The sequence below is a fragment of the Haemaphysalis longicornis genome, unplaced genomic scaffold (assembly GCF_048455015.1).
Source record: "Haemaphysalis longicornis isolate Haplotype H1 unplaced genomic scaffold, Haemaphysalis longicornis Haplotype H1 scaffold_10, whole genome shotgun sequence".
NCBI lineage: Eukaryota > Metazoa > Arthropoda > Arachnida > Ixodida > Ixodidae > Haemaphysalis > Haemaphysalis longicornis.
Genome location: NW_027526204.1, coordinates 63,424,817 through 63,445,416, shown reverse-complemented (window position 1 = coordinate 63,445,416; position 20,600 = coordinate 63,424,817). Strand labels below are relative to the sequence as shown.

The window sequence follows — 20,600 nt, the reverse complement described above, 5'->3', positions numbered from 1 at the left end:
GCCGGTTTTTTGTAGACTTAATTGTATCAAAACAAAAGGACACGTTTAATTTGGCGCTTAAGCAGTAAGCCTTTTTTTTTTTTTTTTAGCGATGGCTTGGCTATCCGCCGCGAGTCGACAGAAGCTGCCTACAAGTTGTGTCACTTTCTTATTTTTGTTGTTTTCGCGTCATACTTTATCGCGGCCGGCATATTTGAATCGCAGGTGGCCGGTGGTTATCTTCAGCGTTAGCCTGTTTTTGAAAGCCTGCAGCAAACTTCGTGCCGTGCGTCGCCAATCATAGACGTTAGTGAAAAGCAGAAGTTTGAAACACAGTTCTAGGTTTTCAATTAACGCTCGACGCAACTTTCTTTGACTACGTCCCGGCAGTTGCGTTCGCTGCGTCTTGGTTCACCCACGGGCGGTTGCTTGTTCGTGCACTTCAGCGTCTACTATGGAACCAGCGATCAGTCGAGAGCTGAAGGGCTTCAAGGGCCGCGTCACTGGAATTCATTTCAGCCCAGACGACAAACAACTCGGTAAGTTCGTTACTGTGGAATCGAGCGTCCGTTCGAACGCTGAGCGCGCGTTCTTTAAAGGTCCTATGCGAAGTAACTCGCTGCGGGTCAAAGTTTCCCTGTAAAAATGCGTGTCTTGTAGCCGCTTATTCTCGTTGAGGTTTGCTGGTTCTGGGGATGTCAAAGTATTAGTTTTGACTTCACGCGTACCCGTGCGTTCATTTGCGAAGCCTTCGTTTGTGGGCTCGCACAGGTTTATTTACTTTTTTGTTTTTTTGTAATTCGGCTTTTGGCATGCACGGTTAGTCTGTTGGCGGCGTTCCCCCCAAAACTTGCGCCTTAATCACAAAATTATTCAGCAACACCATTTTTCCTAAGAACAAAAATGAGTAGGAAATAAAAGGGAACATTCGTTAAACAGTGGGAACGATGCGCATTCAAATCTGGTTCTTCCGGCATGCGCGCACGCACGTACGAAGGTAATGTGACTGGTTTCTTTGGCAAACCTTATGAATTTGCCAAAGAAACCGGGCCCCAAGATTCGAGATTGGTTCAGAAACGTCGGCAATGCGCAATCATTGAGATTGCGTGGAAAAGGTGGTGGTGGTGAAACATTTCAAGACGTTCGCGCTTGAAAGCGAGAGAAGCCCTCAGTCCAGGGCCCAGTTGCTGCACGTATGTCTTGCGAGGGCTTTCACTCCGGGGTGGGTCTTGTTTGCTGGCTAACAGCAGCAGTATTGTTACCTGTGACTTTATATGTGAAATTTCTTTTTTCTTTTTTCCATTTCTGCTCACTCCCAGCTGCCAGTTCTGCCGACCACTCGGTGATGCTGTGGCACCTGACTGAAGCGAAGCGAGCACTTCGCTTTGAGGGCCATACGGTGAGAGTCATGTGCCTTTGCTGTTGTTATTGTTATCGCAAAACGGAGTCTTAGCCTTGCTCTAGTGAGAACTAACTCAGCATACCTTCCAGCACGTCTCAGATTACCGCTTACTGTGTCAAGCTACACGTGGGCTAGCGAGCACACCCTAGTGGCCTGGTCCATAGGTTAATTTCTGACATGTGGCGTTCTTCTTCCATGTGCTGAGTTGTGTTTTACGCACAGGTGTCCTCATTCTCTTTGCCTCCACGACAGGAAAGGTTTAATTTCTCGTCGCAGTGGCTGTGTTTCCTTTTTTTCTCCCCTGTAGCTGCTGCGCCTAAAAGTGGACCTTCTCCCAAAACTGGACCTCCTAGCAGCCGCCACAATGAACTAAGCTGTCAGCGCAGGACATATCTCACTATCAAAAACTTGTGCATAAAACATTTCCGTTGGCCAATACCTCCCCCTACCCACCGTGCTGGCTCAGTGCCTAAGGCGTTATGCTGCTGAGCCCAAGGATGCGGGTTCAATTCCCGGCCGCCGCCGCCGCTTTTCTGGTGGAGGTGAAAAGCAAAAATGCCCATGTGTTGGAGATTTCAGTGCACGTTAAAGATCCCTAGGTGGTCAAAATTAATCCGGAGCCCTCCATTATGGGCGCCTCATCACCTGTGTAGCGTCGGCGTGCATTGAAGCTCATAATCAATCAACCCCCCACTACTTGTTCCATTCACATGAAAGCCACGGAAGCAGGTGCATATTCCCAAGACTAATCTGCCGCCAGCGAAGTGCTGCTTTCTTTACATTTGTTTTTGTCTGTGTGGCTGCCTCATGGTAGCCACGTGCTCACAGCTTGGGGAGTCTTTCTTTGTTATGTAAGGCGTTTTTTTTTTTTTTTTTTTCTGTGTGTATATGTACAAACTCACTGGGAAATGTTGAAAAAGCGAGTATACAAGGATGCAGCAGTGAATAGTCGTAGATGCTAAACAGCAAGTTGGGAATGCACCCGGTTGTTCGTTTTACCTGGGGCGCCAGACCGGCAGCTTGCGCAGGTCACTGCTGAATAAGGGTCGATTTTGTGTCGGGGGCATTGCGTTCTGTAGTGTGACCTCTTTGGACTGCTGCTCGCGTGCAGGCCGAGGTGTGCGGAGTGCGCTTTGCCCCCTCGGGAAGCCTGCTGGCGTCTGCGTCCCGCGACGGCACGGTCCGCTTCTGGATGGTCAACAAGTGAGTCGCCGTCACTCACTTCTTCAAGGGTCCACAAAGACAAGATACAAGTTTGGTTTGTTAAGCGGAGTGCTCTTTGTCGGCAACAGTGGGGCCAAGTTTTATTGTGAACTTCCAAGAAATGATTGAGATGTGAAGAAAACATGCGAAGCAGTGGGGACTCCCCAGACGGTTTGCAGCAATGTCTGTGTGACATCAGAGAACTTTCTTTGTGCAATTGCTGGCCACTGACCTGAGCCGCAGGCAAGAAACTTAAGGGGTCAATTGTAGCGTTACCTCCAGTTCTGTTTGATGGTATCACTTGAATGCTAATGTGCAAGTCACACACTGGTAACTGTGTTTTTTGTCCGTACTAGTACATCACTTCTGGCCATGTTACGTCACTGTAGCATGAAATTTTGAAGTTTTTTAATATTGCTTGCATTTTTTTTTTCTTTTGGCTAAAAAAAAACATCTTTCTTGGCTGGAATGAAGCTGAATGAGCTACGAAAGGCTAGTTATTTATAATTGAATAAAGTCGTACTATTTTGTCTCCCCGTCCCCTTCAACTGTCTGTATGTCCTGGCAACTTCCGGGTAATGCTAGCTCGATGAGTCATTCGTGGCTCTCCAGCTCTGCTGTTTAACCTCTGAATGGGAACACTTTTGATATAAAAATTTCTTACCCCAGTAGCTCCCCAGTAACGTTCACGTTTTCAGTGAAGTCCACATTTTGTGACCACATTTTGTGGTCTATTTATTTACTTTACCATCATAGTAGACGGCAGCGCTTTCCTGTTTGTTTTGCAGTGGAATGAAAACGGACCTGTTTATTAACTTTATTTCATAATACAGCTGGCCACCGTGCTGGCCCCAGCAGTAGTGGGTGCATCAAACATAACCGTACGAAACAAGAGACGACAATAAAGCAGAAAAATTAAAGTTAAGAAAGAAGGGGCTGCTCTAATTCATCAAGAAAACCATTCGAATGGAAAACGTTAGAGAACAGTGAATTCCAATCCTCCACAGTTCTAGGAAGAGAACTAAATTTGAAAGCATTTGATCGGGCAAAAATTGCTCCTAGGGAATATTCATGACTCATGCATGGTGTTGATAGGGGTTTAACACTGTCAGGAAGATCTGTTTTTACATCAACACACATACAGTTGTAAAGACAGAAAAGGTGACTGAACTTTCTGCGAGCTTCTACAGGCACAAATGCCGTTTAAAATTGCATTAGGTTGGTCAAAGAGTCAAGCCTGCGACGTTTGCCAACAGCTGATTGATTGATTGATTGATTGTGGGGTTTAAAGGGACACTGAAGTGAATTTGTCAAGCTCCCATTTTTGCTTGCACTGCGTAGACTGGCTCAAATTAGCACACTTTTCATCGTTTATCCGGTTGACAAATCGGTAATTATTTTACAAAGCGCGAAAGAAGAAAAACTACCATGCGCGGTTTGCGGCGGCCGCACCAACTAAGGTTGTGACGTTGGGAGGAGGGGCGCCGTGATTGGACGATGCCCAAGGTTAGCACTCACACAAGTTTCGGTTTCGGTTTCGGTTTTGTAAAACTTAACCGATGGCGTTGTTGGATGGGCATTCTCAATATCTCAGTAATCATCGTACCGCGCTTCTGCCATGTTGTCGGCTGTAAAATGCACAAGATAAGCCACCCAGGACGGCTTGTAGTCGTAGCATTCACTAGCCGAGACCTACGCAGTGCATGAACGCCCTCCGCGTACCCGCAGACGCCCAAATGTCATGCGCTTTTCCCCCATATTTGGAGCTTGCCTCCCTCATGCCTGTATCGTAAAAAGCGTGTTCGCACCAGGCCAAGGGTCTGTTCATTCTGGCCTGTGCCCACTGCCTGCAAGCAGTCGGTGCTTATTGCAACAGCACGCCAACGAGAACTCGCTAGCGCGCCAGTGCCAGCCTGCGCGCGTTTTGTGAACTAGTTCGTGTAGCCATGAACATTGCGGCCCAAAAAAAGGTGAACTCAGTATAGAAAACATCGGCGGAAAACAAAAAAGTTAACTTGCAAAAAAAAAAGCACGTACCCACGGGGATTCGAACTCGTGACTTGCAAAACATTTGCGGTTACATACCTAGCGCCCCACACAACTGAGCCACGGAGCGGGACGCGGAGGCCTAGTTAATATAGGGTATATATTGTACAACCGGTTTACACTTTTATTTAGTTTTGGCATTTCAAGCAGCTTAGGTGACTATTTGTTGTACTGCGATCGTGCAGTAAGCGTCGCCCGAGTTTCCACAGTAGCTCACGTCTAGCAATTGCATTTCGTAGACGGAAAAGCGTTCGCAGATGCGTAGTCGTGCTGCTGACCGCTGTGCTTGTTCGCCCAGCGCAAAAAAGTGCTTCCCGCGCCCTAGTTTTACGCTGTACGGTAAAAATATCAGTTGATTTTATTTCCTTAGTACCTATATTGACTTCGCTGACTCTTCTCCCGCCTTCAAGAGGCCTTATACTTTCCTACTGGGGAGTACTGGCGTACCAGTCAACGAAGCGTCGCATGTGCGCTTGTACAGCGCTTGTGTGAAGCGACCTTGACTTGGAGCTAGATACAGTGTACAAACAAACCAAGTAAAGAAAGGCACATTCTTCCATTCACAAACGTGTCCTGGCTTCGTTTCAACTAAGCGAACGAATTGCGACCAAGCAATTTTTTTTTAACCTCCTTGATTGCGACGACCAGCTGGCGGCCGGCGGACGAAACGCTGGGCCGACTGACTCTGTCGGCCGGGGAGCCGTGCAGTAGCGCAGCCGTGGCGCAGCCAATTGCCAGCTCATCCCCTCCTGACGTCACACGAAAACGCCACAGAAAATGGGCGAGTGTAAAGAGAGGAGGACAGCATTTTCGAATTAGTTTTTCTACTAAATAAAATCGCGTAAACGCGCCTAGAGTGGTCGAAACATGGCGTGGGGACTCCGGACTACAATTTGCGCTAGTAATCCCGCAATGTTTACATATCACTTCAGTGTCCCTTTAACGCGCCGACGCAACGCAGGCGATGAGGCACGTTTGCCAACTGTTTGCCAACAGTAAAACTGTTTTTCTGTTAATACGCTCCAGTTGCATCAGTGTTTCCAACTTCGCCTTTGTGTCTGGAAGACAGTGTGAAGTTGTTTTGCATCATGTGTGCGTACAGAACGCAGTGCATTAACAACACTAGTGACTTTTTTGTGTGTTGTGGGGTAATTCCCCACTCCGCCATCTGTGCTCAGCAAACATGCCTTGCAAGCGCCAACTGCGGGCGGGTCCATTGCTTGCGGAGACCGACAAAGGCAGGAGGTGACAAGGGCAAAACACCAATGGCAGCATTTATTGCGATGTGCAAATCAAATATACTGCGTACAGGCTAATCGCAGGCCATAACGGTAACATTGGTAGCGAGGCATTAAACAACGCTAGAGGTCGAGATGGTTCGACTCACCGGTGGAATACCGGCAGTCTCCGAGCTCGCCTTCACTGCCCTTTTGTGGCGCACTCCCCTGGTCTGGACCAGTGCGCTGAAACGTCCGCATACTACCCGCATCCCAAAGACAAGAGACTGTCCTCCCGTCATGCTGCATCCCACCAGATCTCGCCAAACGGGGGCGCTAGTGCAGAGGAAGAACTGGTTCTCGGGTAAGGCAGAGGGGAAAAGGGTTAACGCCTCCACCCTGGCGACAACGAACCCTCTGGTTGCTGGACGCCCTCCCGTATGGCTCCCATCGCGTGAGGAAGGCGTGTTGTGCAACGCCAGCCAGCCAGAAAGGGGTTCGCATGAAAGTTGAGATTCCCCACAGTGTTTAAACATAGTCTTTCTACTGCTTACATTTTACCGTGAGATTAAACAAATTACGGAGGATATGTTGTGTAACAAAGGGGCAAAATTACTTCATAGCTGCTCTGGAAAAAAAAGAAGTAACTATTTTGTTAAAAAATACAAAGCACTCGAAGATACTACCTACAAGTTATTGTGTTTCTTGTAATGAAGTATGTTGGAATATGGAAGGGGGGAGTGAGGGGATGTCTGCACATGGAGCATTTGGCACGTGCCATGCTTCTGGCAAGTGTGAGCATCGCTGAAAATAAAAAAAGACTCGCGGACATTGAAAACTTGAAGATGACAACATTTGGCTGAGGCATCATCAGGGATAAAAACTGTAACACAATGGATCATGGGCCAGATTTGTGTGAGGTATACTTCTAAGCAAATTAAGTGAAAGAGTGGAATTGTTAAATAAATTTGATCATTGATTGATTGATTGATTGATTGATTGATTGATTGAATGAATGAATGGATGAATGAACATTTGACGGACTGCATGGACAGCAGCAGTGGAATTTCGAGATTACAAGAAAACATACTGAGTTGCAGGGTGTGAAGTAGACAAATGCCGACAAAGTTGGCTGTGGTGACGAAATCACATTGTGAAGAGAGGACATGAATGGGTGGAAGTCAGCAGTGTAATGTTTTGGGAGGGGGGGGGGGGGGTCATATTGTATTTGTATCACGTTTCCAGGTCTTGAAAAACCCTTAAATTTGAAAACCTTGTTCTCAAGTCCTTAAAACCCTTGAAATTTTTACTACTCTTTGAATATTCTCGAATTTCTTTAATTTTTCTCGTTTGCGAGCACAAAAGCAGTATGGTGTTACGTAAGGACTGAGTGTTTGTTGCTGGGTTGATCTTCTTTAGCAAACGAGAGTTTCTATTTCGCAACACACTAAAAGTGTTGGAAAATGTAACTGTAACAAACCATTATGGTAAATCGTTGAAGAGGGAGATATAGCTGGCAGAATTATTTCAACAAGGGTCCTGTCTTAAAGCAAGTCCCCTTGCTGAAACATTGGCTCCAGCAAATTTGACATTGTTCGACGATTTCTTATCATTTCAAGCCTCTATTTTAAACTGAACACGGTTCTTATTTCGATTTCCAACTGACAGCCTGTGGTCCTTATAAATCCACGGGGAGACTCGAAGGTCCTTGAAAACTGCCGAATTCTTTCCGTATCAGCTGATTGAGGTCAAAGCTGGCTCCAGCAAATTTGACATTGTTCGACAATTTCTTATCATTTCAAGCCTCTATATTAAACTGGACACGGTCCTTATTTCGATTTCCAACTGACAGCTTGTGGTCCTTTAAAAATCCGCACAGAGACTCGAAGATCCTTGAAAAATGTAGAATTTTTTTTCGTATAAGCTGGTTGAAATCAAAGCTGTATGTGTACGCCAACAGCCTTGTGGTGGGGGCTGCATAGTACTTGTGGATGGCAAGGAATGGGCAGGGTTTCTCTCCCCTCTGTTGCTGGTGCAGGAAGGATGAAAGCCGGGTGCTGCGGGCACACATAGGGGCTGGCGTGCGGTCCCTCGACTTCTCGCCGGACGGTCACTCGCTCGCCACGGCTTCGGACGACATGACGGTCAAGGTGGGTCTGACCGCGTGGGCGGAACAGGTGTGCGTGCATTGCTAGCACTTGGGTATTGGAACCGTGCCCTGCAGGTCAAAGGGATAGCCTGGGCAGCTGATACTGCTGCCTGCTACATTGTTGTTCAACGGGTTCATGAAGACAACGTAGAAATTTGTTTAGTTTATTAAGGGGGCACACTGGTCTTGAGGACTGAAAATTTTCCGAAAAGTCAATTTCTTGTATTTATTTTATTTGCAGTCTACACGTTCCAAAGAATGTACCTGCAAAATGTCGTAGCTGCACCATGAGTATTTACAAAGCTGTCACCCTTTGAAGTTGCCTAAATGACCATTTTTGCCCGTTTCCAAACTTCGTACCCTTTTTTCTCAGAATCAATTTTTTTCCCCTCGAGTTGAGCTGTCGGGTACAATATCTTGGGTTGTATTGGTCAGATTTGTATAATTTTTTCTGCATTCGAAAGCTTGTGAACAGAACAGTGTAATAAAACCAGAAAAGTACAGATTTTCTTTTTCCTGGCACAAGATTTTACGCAATTAGTTTTCCAAAAACATTGGCAATTGATGACCTGACATTTATGAAGTTTACAGCATTTGCAGAAACAATGCTGAAATTACTGCTGTAGTATAGTTGCACATCCTGGTCCTTCTAGAGCACGAAGGGATAACAGCTATTCGAGTATCCCGTAGGTATATGATGACAAAATTGCCCGAAATAGAGTGCATTAAAATGGTGCACAACTGTAAACTTACACCCCATAGACGAAAACTGACTGCATATTTGTGCTCAAGATGTTAAAATACACTCAATGTGCAAATCTCAAGCACATAGGCTAAAAAATAACAAAAATGTCCTCAAGACAAGTGTTCCCCTGACAGTTAACAGACTGACCTTAGAAACTTTTTTTTTTCTTTCCAACCAATTTTGATGAAACTTCATGGGTGTGTTCAGTTTTTTTAGGCTGATTTCAATTATCTAATTATCTTTGATGTGAGGTTACCAGTTTCCGAGTTAATTAAAAAGTTTTCTGAATTGTTCTTGAGAACAATAGGAAAAAAACTATTCAACAAAAGATTACCAGCAAGACATGAATAGATACCCAAAGTTGTGGAGAATGAAATGTGGGGAGCAGTTTCTTTTTGTTTTGCAATCACATGCACGTTTACATCAATTCTAACTTCTAGGCTTGAACTACTCCTGCTAACCAACTAATAATAATGCTAATTAAACGACTACTGAAACACGAAATGTGTTTCCCATGTTGCATGGTTCAAACATTAAAGGGGCACTGACACAAAATTTTGAAGGCGAGATAACTTCGGAGATAGATTGGTGGGAACACATATACATCACCTGCAAAATATCAGCGGCGAATACAGCCTAGAACATATTTAAAATCAATTTTAAAGTGTGCGAAACGCAACCGAGCAGCCAGCAGAGGACCACGCGCAATTGTAAATAAACAACATCCAAACACGTCACGAGTTTGTGTTTGCCGCTTCCGCACTGCCGGCGTTTTTAGCTGGCTCGCCCGGCTCGCCGCTCCAATCGGAGGGCCGGAGGGTGGAGCTTCTGCTCTCGAGAACGAACGACCCGATCGTTGGCGGCGGTGGCGCCGTGATTTCGTCAGCTAATCGGGCAGCTGGCCGCGACCAAAGTTCTACAGCGATTCCAGGCACTCTGTTTCTATTACTGTTTATTACCATTGGATGCGAAAACGCGCCGGAGGCACGAAAAGCTCACTGAGCTAGCCGCACGGTCGCTGTGCAGGCGGCGGCCACGGCCGCGAAGTGGCCCAGGCCGGCGCAAGCATATACTGTAAGAAACTCTATGGGCGCAAGTAGCTCGAGTGATAGCTTGTTACCGCTGCACGAAATTGTCCCCAAGTCCCGACCATGGTGGCTTACGGGAGAAAGGAGTTACCGTATTTATTCGAAAATAGGTCGAGCACGAATATAGGTCGACCCCCTAAAAATTGAAGTCGCCGAAAAAAAAAAATAATATATTCGATTATAGGTCGACCCATACTTTTAAGAAAAAAACTTCAGGAAACTTTTTAAAACTCCCATTTATTTACAACGCGGTCACCTCACTGGTCGGAGCCACACAATGCGTCGTCGTCGGAACTTGCGCCGCATGCGCCGCAGTTCATTACCCACCCCCGCCCCCGACTGGCTTAGAAGGCTGAACGGCCAATCCCGCCTCGCAGCGCTAACTGTTGAGCTTTGGTCTGAATATCTTCGCAGGACACTCGGTGTCCTTTCGCACGCTTCTCTTCCACGTGCAGCCGGAGTTTTTTCTCGAGAGCATCGTGCCTCCCACCACGAAACGCACGACGCAGTCCCCTACAAGCAAAAAGTTCGTCCCGCTGTTTCCGCCATCCCCTGATCAGCTTTTCATTAACGACTAACTCTCGCTGAGCGGCGCAGTTGTTCAAGTTCTCAGCAAACAGGATCACCCGCCGCTTAAAGTCCGACGTGACATCGCGAAATGCGCACGAGAAAAACGTTGTGTGCGGAAATCACAACGAAGTAGAGTGAACTAGAATATTTGGGTAGTGGAAAAAGCGGCGGCTGCTCCCCACGGCGCGCTTGAAGCGAAACGTGTTAACCGCCGCGCGTGGCGCTGGTGTGCACCGCCCGAGGAGATCCCGAAGCGGCGCGCGTTGATCGGCGTGCCGCTATGCTGCTGTTCGGTGATTCACGCTGTGTTTTGACGTTTTTTAACCGCGGCACATGGTCTTTTTTGTGTGTAATTACAAGAGGAGCCTTGCAGACACTGCACTGATCCTTGAGTGTTCTTGATTTTGTCTTTTATTGGTAATACGGACAGGGTGTTATGCGTGCGACGGTCTCTAATTGCAGAAGGGCCATGGCTCATGCAGTTTGAAAGGATTGTGCGGTATTGTGGGGTGGGACTGCACCCCGAATAAATTTATGTGATTGCTAGAAATATTTTATATTTGCGATTTGTTTTACCCTGCTTTTATTTGTTGAGTTCCTAACTGTTGATAATTATCTTACGTCTGCAAGACGTGGGCAGCACATTTCATGAACTCGTGCATTTCTAAAGCGGTAATTATTTTATGTTAATGGTAACCAGCGTTCCAATGAACTGTGCACTTTTAAAATGATCGCGCGATAAAGTGTGCCATGTGGCGCTTTTCCTAGAACTACGGACGGTTGCGAATGTTGATGCTTTTGGCTGACTTGAGTGAAGTTTTTAAAACGTATCGTGTGTGAGTGCACTGCAAGGGCCCGGGCCAGGTAGCACGCATTTGCTCGGGCCCGGGCCAGGCTCGGGCTTCAACAAAAAATATTTTGGGACGTGCTTGCCCGAGCGCATGCATGCAGTGTCTTCGTGATGGTTGATGCTAAAATGTTTCCGCATTGATCATTTAGCTTAAATGAAAAACAAAAAAGATCAAAGTGCGAGGTCACTGCGGCGCCGTTAAAAATATCTCTCGCTGATACTATACTCACAAAATATTTTCTATGTTAGGATATATATATATATATATATATATATATATATATATATATATATATATATATATATATATATATATATATATATATATATATATATAAATGTGTGTGTGTGTTGTACAAAGCTCGGTCCAAGTTTAAGAAAATTAAATGCGATATATCTGTGTATATATTCGCTCTAGATTGAAAAGGCCGATTTTTTTCGGGCATACTCTGTCGGACGCGGGCTGATATTTAGAAACAGTCTGGCGGGCTCAGGCTTATTTAAATGTGTGTGTGTGTGTGTGTGTGTGTGTGTGTGTGTGTGCGCGCGCGTGTGTGCGTGCGTGTGTGTGTGCGCGCAGGCACACTTGCACACATACACACACACACGCAGGCACGCACGCACGCACGCACGTGCGAACACACACACACACACACACACACACACACACACACACACACACACACACACACACACACGCGCGCGCGCGCACGGACGCACACAACGCGCGCGCACACGCACGCACGCACGCGCACGCACACGCACTTGTCTGTGGCGGAACTTCACATTCAGCAGCAGCCCGATATAAGTTCAGACCACGCTGCATGCATCATTGCAAAAAGCGACAAGAGGTATAATCTTCTATGACTGCGGGTACGTTGCCAAGAAAACTGTCCTCAAGACAGAGTGTGAGGAATGCTGTGCACTGTTACTCACAGGAAAAGACGCCGTTTTGAGGCTAGGTGCAGCTGAGTACACAGGGCTTCGGGATAATGGAGGTTTGCTTTACCCCCATGGTCGCCTTTACAGATTCATCGAGCAGTTGGAGAATATTTTCACAAGCTGCTTCAGCACTCACGAGCTGCACCACGATAGTGTCATAGATGTGTTGGCAATCATCAAACAAAAACAGCGGTGTGCTGTTGGGTGTGATCAGCACTCCAAATCACTTGCAGCCTAGGTGACAGCCTTTTATGTAACCACCCGTTTGCACTTTTTTGTAAAGTCGATCAACCGCTCAAGAGCTAAAAAGAGGGCGGGTGCACGCTACTTGGAGTTAAGCCGCTACATGATCTTGCTTTGTAAAACTGCAGGAGGAGCCTAGTAGGCACCACATTTCTTTAAATACTCTTCGTTATTTTTGTTTGTAATGTAGATGTAAATAATTAAATGTAAATAATGTATTATGTTATGTTTGTAGGTGTTCACTGCGCTGAAAAGTGCGCAGTTTTAAAATGATCGCGCAATAAAATTATGCCGTGTGACTTGGTGCTTTTCTGAAAATTGCGGTTGCGAATCCTGTATTTGCGCGCTTTTCGTTGACTTGACTGAAGTTTTAAGACATCTGTCAGGTGTGCTGCATGGGTCAAATTTAAAAAAAGAAAACGGGAAACATTTGCGCACGCACGACGCAGTTTGCTCGGTATGCAGATCTTGATCGAAAAATCAGCAAGAAAATAATGAAAAAAAAGCAGAAGTGACGTATGCTGGCCAGCCTAAAGCACGCCACTCTTTACTCAGTTGACACAATACGATAGCAAAATCATCAAACAACGAAGAAAAAATATCGGCATGATAGCGAGCTCAATCGCTAAAGCACGGCGCGGTCTGCTCGGTTGGCCAAATGGGATGAAGAAATGAGCAAACGGTAAATACACGACGTAGCTACCTTTCCCATAAAAACCCTGGTACATTAATAGCATTATCAACGGTTTTTACACGAAAAAATAACTGTAGCCCCTCGGAGACTGTCCCAACGCACGCCTACCCGCCGCAACCCGAGGCGAAAAAGCGCTCGGGCGGGGCACGCGAGCGCCACCGCTCGGGGTTGACACGAAGTGCCTCACTCGGCGGCGGCCGCTTTTTCCACTACCCAAGTATTCTAGTTCACTCTACAACGAAGCAAACACAAAGAAAGGTTATGGCAAAGGCTGCTGCACCCCGGGGATCCTCTCCCCCGGGGTGCTCCAGCCTCGCCCGATCGCGGCTGGCTGGAGCGCCCCACGGAAGTGACGTCACCTGTTTTTTGTTATTATTTCTTGGATTTGGTCATCGTTGTTGATCGCCGAAACATGGCCGAAACTAGTACGAAGTACCATGCCGGCCGTGCTAAGCGGCCGTGCCGGCACTCATGTTTAGGTCGGCTGTGCTTTTCATTGTTTACGATGAAAAGCACGCGCTTTTTGTACGCGCCGTAAGCGCAGGCTGATAACTCTCCTCCTTGGTACATCGACTGTCGTTCGGTGTTGTATTATCTACGGCGCACCTGCGGGCAAGGCAAAACCACTCCGAGTGGAGGATTCGGAGGATTGTGTTGCACGTTTAAATTCGCCGGCTTTTGCAACTGCACTTCTTTCTTTCTTTTTATTTTGGAAGGTGTGTGCGCGCCCAATCTCACACCATCAGGTTTGATTTGCTGTGGCTCAATAGGGAAGAATGGGTCTGTGTCCTCAAACGTGGGCACTGGCTGAAGACTCTGCCGGCAAAGGTCTAAATAGTGTTGCACGAAGGCTGCTTGCGCTCCCACTTAGATCATAGAATCTGTGGCTTTTGTGGGGAGAAGAATAGGCCGAAGGAATACCTTTGAAGGCCCTCACTTGACAAGAGTTATCTTGGGTCTAGATTACTGGTGCCCAGTGCACTTGATCTTCCACTCTGGTGCACTCTAGTACGCGCCGCTGAAAACCAGCGTTTTTGCGCAGCAGCCTGAAATGTTTTGAAACCTCACCATACTTTCTGTGCATAAAAAGACCAGCAGGTGCCTTATTTTGGGGAGTGAAATCACCACAGCTGGGACAAAAGAGGCCTGAATTATATTGGATGTGACAAAAAGATGTTTGGAATAAACGCGTGTTAATATGCCTCTTTTCGTCGTGCCTACGACTCTGTATATTTGGTCATGTTGTACCAACTTTTCCGAGCTTCCAAAGTTACAAGGTACACTGCAGTGCTACAAGTACTGATCACAAAGTGTCAAATTGGCTTCTGGCACAAGCACAACTTTGCCACCCTTGTTAGTGATGGAAAGAATCACGCCGAGGCAGGAAGCACCGACCAATCCAGGAGATTACAGAACTTCATTTCACCAACTTCACAAACCGTTGTAAAAATTGTGCTGGTAACTAATAAACAGCGAGAGCACAGTGCTGTACCACACGCTGGTAAGGGCAGCAAATGTAGCGTGCCCACAGCACCTGTCCGAATTGATAAAAGCGTTGTTGCACATAATTTGTATACAAACGTCATGTAAGTAGTGCGCATGTTGCTTCTGGTCATAGCAGCAGTTGTCCAACTGCCTACCACTGCAAGTGATGAAGAACCGGCCAACCATGTGACGTTTGTTGTCCAAAAAGAAAGAAGCATACAGGCCTTCGTTTTCTGACAAGCAGCTCTGGATGCTCATCACGAATTTGTTCCCCCCCCCCCAGTCAGAGCTGTGTGTGCGCATCCGTTTACGCGTATACGTGCTGCCACGTGCACCTGCAGCTGGCAGCACGTGGCAGCAAGGTTCCATTCTGCCAAGGTGCCGGTTTAGAGCCGTAGTGATAGGATTTGGCTGCTGCTCTGGCGAAATGAGTTCAAGTACACCAGTCAATACAGCGGCGGCTCCGCCGACGCCACGTATATGTACGGTCAGTTTTCGCGTTTGATGTTACACCTTCGTCTTTAAAACTCGCGAAACTTGCACTAAGTGACGCAAGGCGAGCTGGAGGATTTCTTTTTAGATCCTCCTGAAGCCCTGAATGACACACCACCACGTATTGCGAAATTTGTTTATTTACGTGTTCCGTCGTCGCTTCTCACTGTGGCAGTAGTAGTCATCGTCGTATCCATCTTCCGCATGCATGACTGGCTGACCCGGATTGCTTTGTCCGCAGGATTTCCCATTCCTCCTAAAGTGAAATGCGTCGGCACGCGGTAGAACCGGCTTCGCGAGCTGGGCGTCTGCGAGGTGTCTTGTGCTCATCCTTGTGGCGCAGACGTACGTGACTGTTTCCCTGGTATTTTTCCGAGCACCACGGGCAAGCCAGGTTGATGCCGCACGCTCATCGCAAAACGCGTGCGCGGTAAACGGCGGGAGTAACTATGACATAAATTTTTCTGATGACGCCGCACACGTTACGGCCAGCAACGTATGGCGGCTGGTCGTAGTTATTATTCATTTTATAATGGGCACTATAGCAGTACGTAAAAAAGAACTGCAGCTAAATTGTAAATCCTAATTGTTGTACGCTAGTGACATGTTGCAAGAAAATCGGAAATGTAATAGTTGTATCCCTTCGCTCACCAACTGTACAAGTTGTACCTGCCCCATGAACCTTCAAATGCTGATTAGTCTCATGGCCAACACATGAGCCATACATGCCCAACTGTTCCCAAAAGGACTAAGCAAACACACAACCTCCAAGAAAACACACCAGGCATTGGGAAGAAACATTTAAAATTGACTCACTTTATTTGATCGACAACCAGTACATTTTGCTTTTATAGCCCACCAAAGACCATTGCCAGCACTGCATTAGGGCTTAAGAACTTTTCTGCAGTTGGCTTTGGCAACAAGCAGAATGCACCATTATGAACTGGAAACACATATGCCAAGCCACAGCTTTGACCAGCCCATTGGTTGCACTGGGTGTCAAGAGATAAAAAGGAAGAACCATGCCAAATGCTTTAATGTATGCACGTTGATCAAACATTAATTCAGAGTGTAGAAAAACATCCCTTCCAGCATGTTCGGCTGATCAACTCATTTGTGACAGCCTTATCGAAGTGAAGGCAAGAACGAGTCCGTGGCAGGATTTCAATGTGGGCTTTAAGAACTGTAGGCTGTCTGCAGTCATAATTACTATTGTGCGCTAAACACCCTAGTACACTGACTGCAGTGAACTTCAGCAATGAAAGTAGTCATAAGTAATTTTTATCGTATGTTGACCGTTGCGAATCCCAGTAAACCGTTACAAGCACCTGGCATGCTGGCAAGAGAGAGGTAGAGATAGTAAAAGATTTTTGGAAGGAGAAGAGGCCAGCCTGAGAAACTGAACTTGGGCCTGCTACTTAAATCCCACCGGGGCAAGGAAGGTACTGAATACTGAGGGTATGAGAAATGACAGTGAAATCAACCAATGAACTTTGTACACTTAAAGCATGTACGGGGCGCAGAAACAGACTAATCACTGCATAATTCGCATAACTTATTTACCGACCATAAAAAAAAGTTCCGCAGTTTGTGAAATTTCACCACATAGACCCAAGAGTCCTGAGAGGACAAGCAGCGATTTGACAGCTCGATCTTTCTTCTTCGTGTCAGCCCACGTTGGAAAAATTTTTTGTTCAGACAGAGGGTAAGCATTCAAGCGTAGTAAGGCTGCTTCAAGGTCTTTTCACCTACTAGTATACCTTGGTCAAAAACTATGCAAATGATCGTCTCTGTACAGCCTTACACAGAAGGCAGTCTGGGCTGTCCTCGCGTCCGATTGTGTGCAGATACTTTCAGGACAATGCTACTTTAAGCCGCAGCCTGTGTAACAAGGTTTCATTGACTTCTGTGAAGTTGAGGGGCATGAGCAAGCCAGAACCTTTGCTCGGGATCAGTCCTGGGGAGCTGTTCCTGTCAATTCTGTGGGTCAGGCCAATGCAAGGCAGCAGCTTGTGCATGGGCTCTGTAGAGTATTGCGTTGCTATCTTGTCTTATGATGTGTGTAGCCAAAACAGTGTATATCCTTTAGCCGGCACAAGGCAGCACTTCCTTCACAGAAAATTAGTTCTATAATTGTAATTACACTAGCTAGTTTCTAATAATTTTTTCAAACAAAGAGCACGACTACAAAGTGTAACAAAGGGAAGGGACAGCAACGACTTCCAGCTAGTGCCTTGTTTGAAACGTATGACCCATATAAATACCATGCACTTTATAAAATCAACATAGCAAAAACAGCATGATGCCATGCTGCAACTTTTCTGCTACGACCCCCATGAGCACTGCCAGCTTTTATGTCCGCAACCTCGTTAAACTCGGTTTCCCCTTGAGAACATGATTTTAGTGCTAAAGATGACAGACACACTTTACTGGTGCTTGCATCTATCAATCAAACACTAGCAAACACCAGTTAATTTGAAATGATACAGGGTAAACTTGGAAGCTGGCACAACTCGGTGGGATGGGAGTGGCAACAAAAATCTGTGCACAATACAGCCCTGTTGTGGCATTTTTCAGCACGGCGAGTTGTCACACCGCCCTTGTTAACCTATGTTCGAATCTCCTGATACCATGGACAGACTTGTTTCATTGGTGGCACACTAGAATTACCAAAGTGTTGAACCATGGAGCCTGCCAGTTGCCATTCGAGTATGCGAGTCTGCCGATGGAAATTTTTTCTGGCGACTGTTGCACTGCCCTGCAGTGCTTCATGAATTATTTCCTGCTGGCACAGCCATTCCATTCCACGCAGACAAACAAAATGCGCACAGGCAGCATGCAACAGGCATGTGTTTGTGTTGTTGTGTGGGAAGCAGGTTTGCCAACGGGTACCAGTCGGCTGCGCAGTAGCACCCAATGTATGCTTAGATGCAGATATACCTAGCGGGTCCACCTTGGTTCATTCCACGGAGGCAAAAGCAACGCTTTCTCATGTTTCTCTGATGGTGCTTTTCAATGGCATCAACTATGCATTGCGTTAAACAACGAGACAGAGAAATATTTTATGGATTTGCGAGCAGAAGGATGCTAGGGCTTCCACCCCGTGAGAGCCGTTCTTGGTCCAAATGCACCGAAACCCACAAGCGCCGTCAAAGTCGCCCACCCCGGACTTTCACTACCGCCTTCACCATCGCTACAGCTACATCTGGATTTTTTGAATTATTAGTAACGATTAATTATTAACAGTGACTCTACACGGCTAGTCAGTGAGTGGAAGTGGTTTGGTTTGTTGGGTAAAAATCAGAACAGACTGCTTTCACCATATGTTGTGAAGTGGGCGTGACAGTGACCCTGGCTCGTCAGTGAGCAGAAGTGGTTTTGCCAGTTGGGTAAAAATCAAGCATGACTGCGTTGAGGGGCAGACTAAGAGTGTGGAGCACGTCAGACATACTTTTAGCCTGTGCGATCAGTGTACATGCTTTGTGCCATTGAGAAATTTAGCAGGTATATCCCGTGTATTACGTTTTTTACAAGTTTGTTTAACATATTTTTGGACGCAGCGTTAAATCATCAATTCCTTTTAAAAGCAACACGAAGCCAGCAGGTGAGAAAGAAAAAGGTATGCTAGTATAATACTAAAGGAAATTCAGGCTATTAGCAATGGTTCAGAATGACATGCAAACAATCTTTGCTAGCATGCACAGTAGCTGACGAAATACTGCAAGGTAACAGTAGCACATGCAGACGTGATTGCAAAGAGGGTTATGGCATGTACAGGTAAGTGTGTAAGGTTGATTTAGTGCTAATATGCTGCGTGCACACGTAAATAAAAATACCCGGCAAAAAAGATGAACAAGGCAACTGAGGATAGATCAAATAGAAACAACAACTACGCAGAGTCACCTAGATGGTATGCTTAGAATGTAGATATAACAGTTCAACACAGCACGTAGCATCTGTTATTGCTGAAGCCACTGACGCATCACCTAGCCTGTCATAAATGGGCACGATCACGTAGGTTTGGCGACATCGTAAATTTTGGAGCACACGAACACAACACACACGGAAAATGCCGCAGTAACTCACGACAGATATCCGGCGCATTTTTTGGCCACGCTTGTAACGACAGGGATCACGGCAAGTTGAAGCGAACGAACGAAAACTCGCTGTCACTGCGACGCACCATTGCTAACTGATGGGGCTCTAGATTATTCACGTATACACTCCTGCAGCGACACGAATCTGGACACTTGCAAGTCGAGTACGGAGCAGTATCAAAGTATTTGCCTCGCGTTGTGATACCGACACAACACCGTGTATAACGATGACTGCGATGATAGCATCGATGACTGCGGTGCCAGCAGCTTCACACAAACAAACCTCTGGAAAACTATGACGCACCACACACATCGGTCACGTTTTGAAGGCAACACGGTGCTCCGTACTTTACTGCACATTTTGGGGCAACATTTGGTTCTGATACGTACGTATTTGATATGAAAACATTGCGCTCTGCGCAAGCGCTGACCAGCACTTCGCGTTGCTGCCACGAATAGTCATCGGACTTTGAAGACTGTGAATTACTGCAGAAGATACAAGCGCGGTGACACAGGCTTGGAGCTGAACACCTCATATGAAACGAAAACACAGCGCAGCACCGCACCACTCGTGAGCGACTCCACACAACGCCGACGCTCGCAACATTCTTGCTTACCTCGGCACCGCGCGAAGCCGGAATATTTGAAATAGGCCAACGGAACCATGGACAAGCCCGTACTAGAGTGAAATCTACCCGTACATACGTATGCCAATAAGGGGCCAAAATTCGCTCTTCGATGGAATTCGGCCTCTCCTCCATGCCGCTCGTCCGTAGGTCATCCGTAAAACCCGTGGTAAATCTATAAAAAGTGCTTTGTTTACACAACTTCTTCTACGCGAGCGTCAAAAACATTAACAAACTCGAGTTTCGCAGAGAAAAATATAATGCAAACATCTACAAAGCATGTCTATGACGTCACGGTGACTAGGTGACGTCATATTAAAAGACATTAAACTCAGGCTAAAAATAAATCTTTATATTGTAATATTAGTGCGTCACTGCCAAAAATATATGCAATACTACTGAAGTAATTGCAGTGTAATGCAATTACGCAATTTTTTTGTTGACGTACGTCACTTCCGTGGGGCGCAGCAGCCAGTTCGGGGGGAATCGGCTCGGAAGCCCCGGGTTGCAGCAGACGCAGCCCCCAAGTATTCTAGTTCACTCTACAACGAAGCAAACACAAAGAAAGCGCATGAAACGGAGAACGGGAGATAGTAGAGACAGCGAGCGAAGCAGGCAACGCCGTTCCGTTCACGAGGTGGCTACGCTAGGTGGCGAAAGTCACCTAGCCAAACCAAAGACACCAAGCCAAGCCAATCTGGCTCTCTAGCCAGTACGTAAGCTCGCTCGTGTCCGGTTCGGCCGCAGGTAATGCGCGATAGCCGGCAGTGAC

At 46.6% G+C, this 20,600-nt stretch overlaps 1 protein-coding gene across 1 annotated transcript in view; it reads left to right on the top strand.

Moving 5' to 3' along the window:
* The first annotated feature begins 158 nt into the window (after window positions 1-158).
* LOC144158639 (uncharacterized) overlaps window positions 159-20,600 on the top strand; it is an 89,700-nt gene continuing 69,258 nt past the window's right edge. The window contains exons 1-5 of the mRNA XM_077689670.1: window positions 159-285; window positions 370-518; window positions 1,299-1,378; window positions 2,493-2,584; window positions 7,886-7,997. Coding sequence (XP_077545796.1) covers window positions 434-518; window positions 1,299-1,378; window positions 2,493-2,584; window positions 7,886-7,997 — 369 coding nt within the window. The 5' untranslated portion in view covers window positions 159-285; window positions 370-433. The remainder of the gene's footprint in view (window positions 286-369; window positions 519-1,298; window positions 1,379-2,492; window positions 2,585-7,885; window positions 7,998-20,600) is intronic.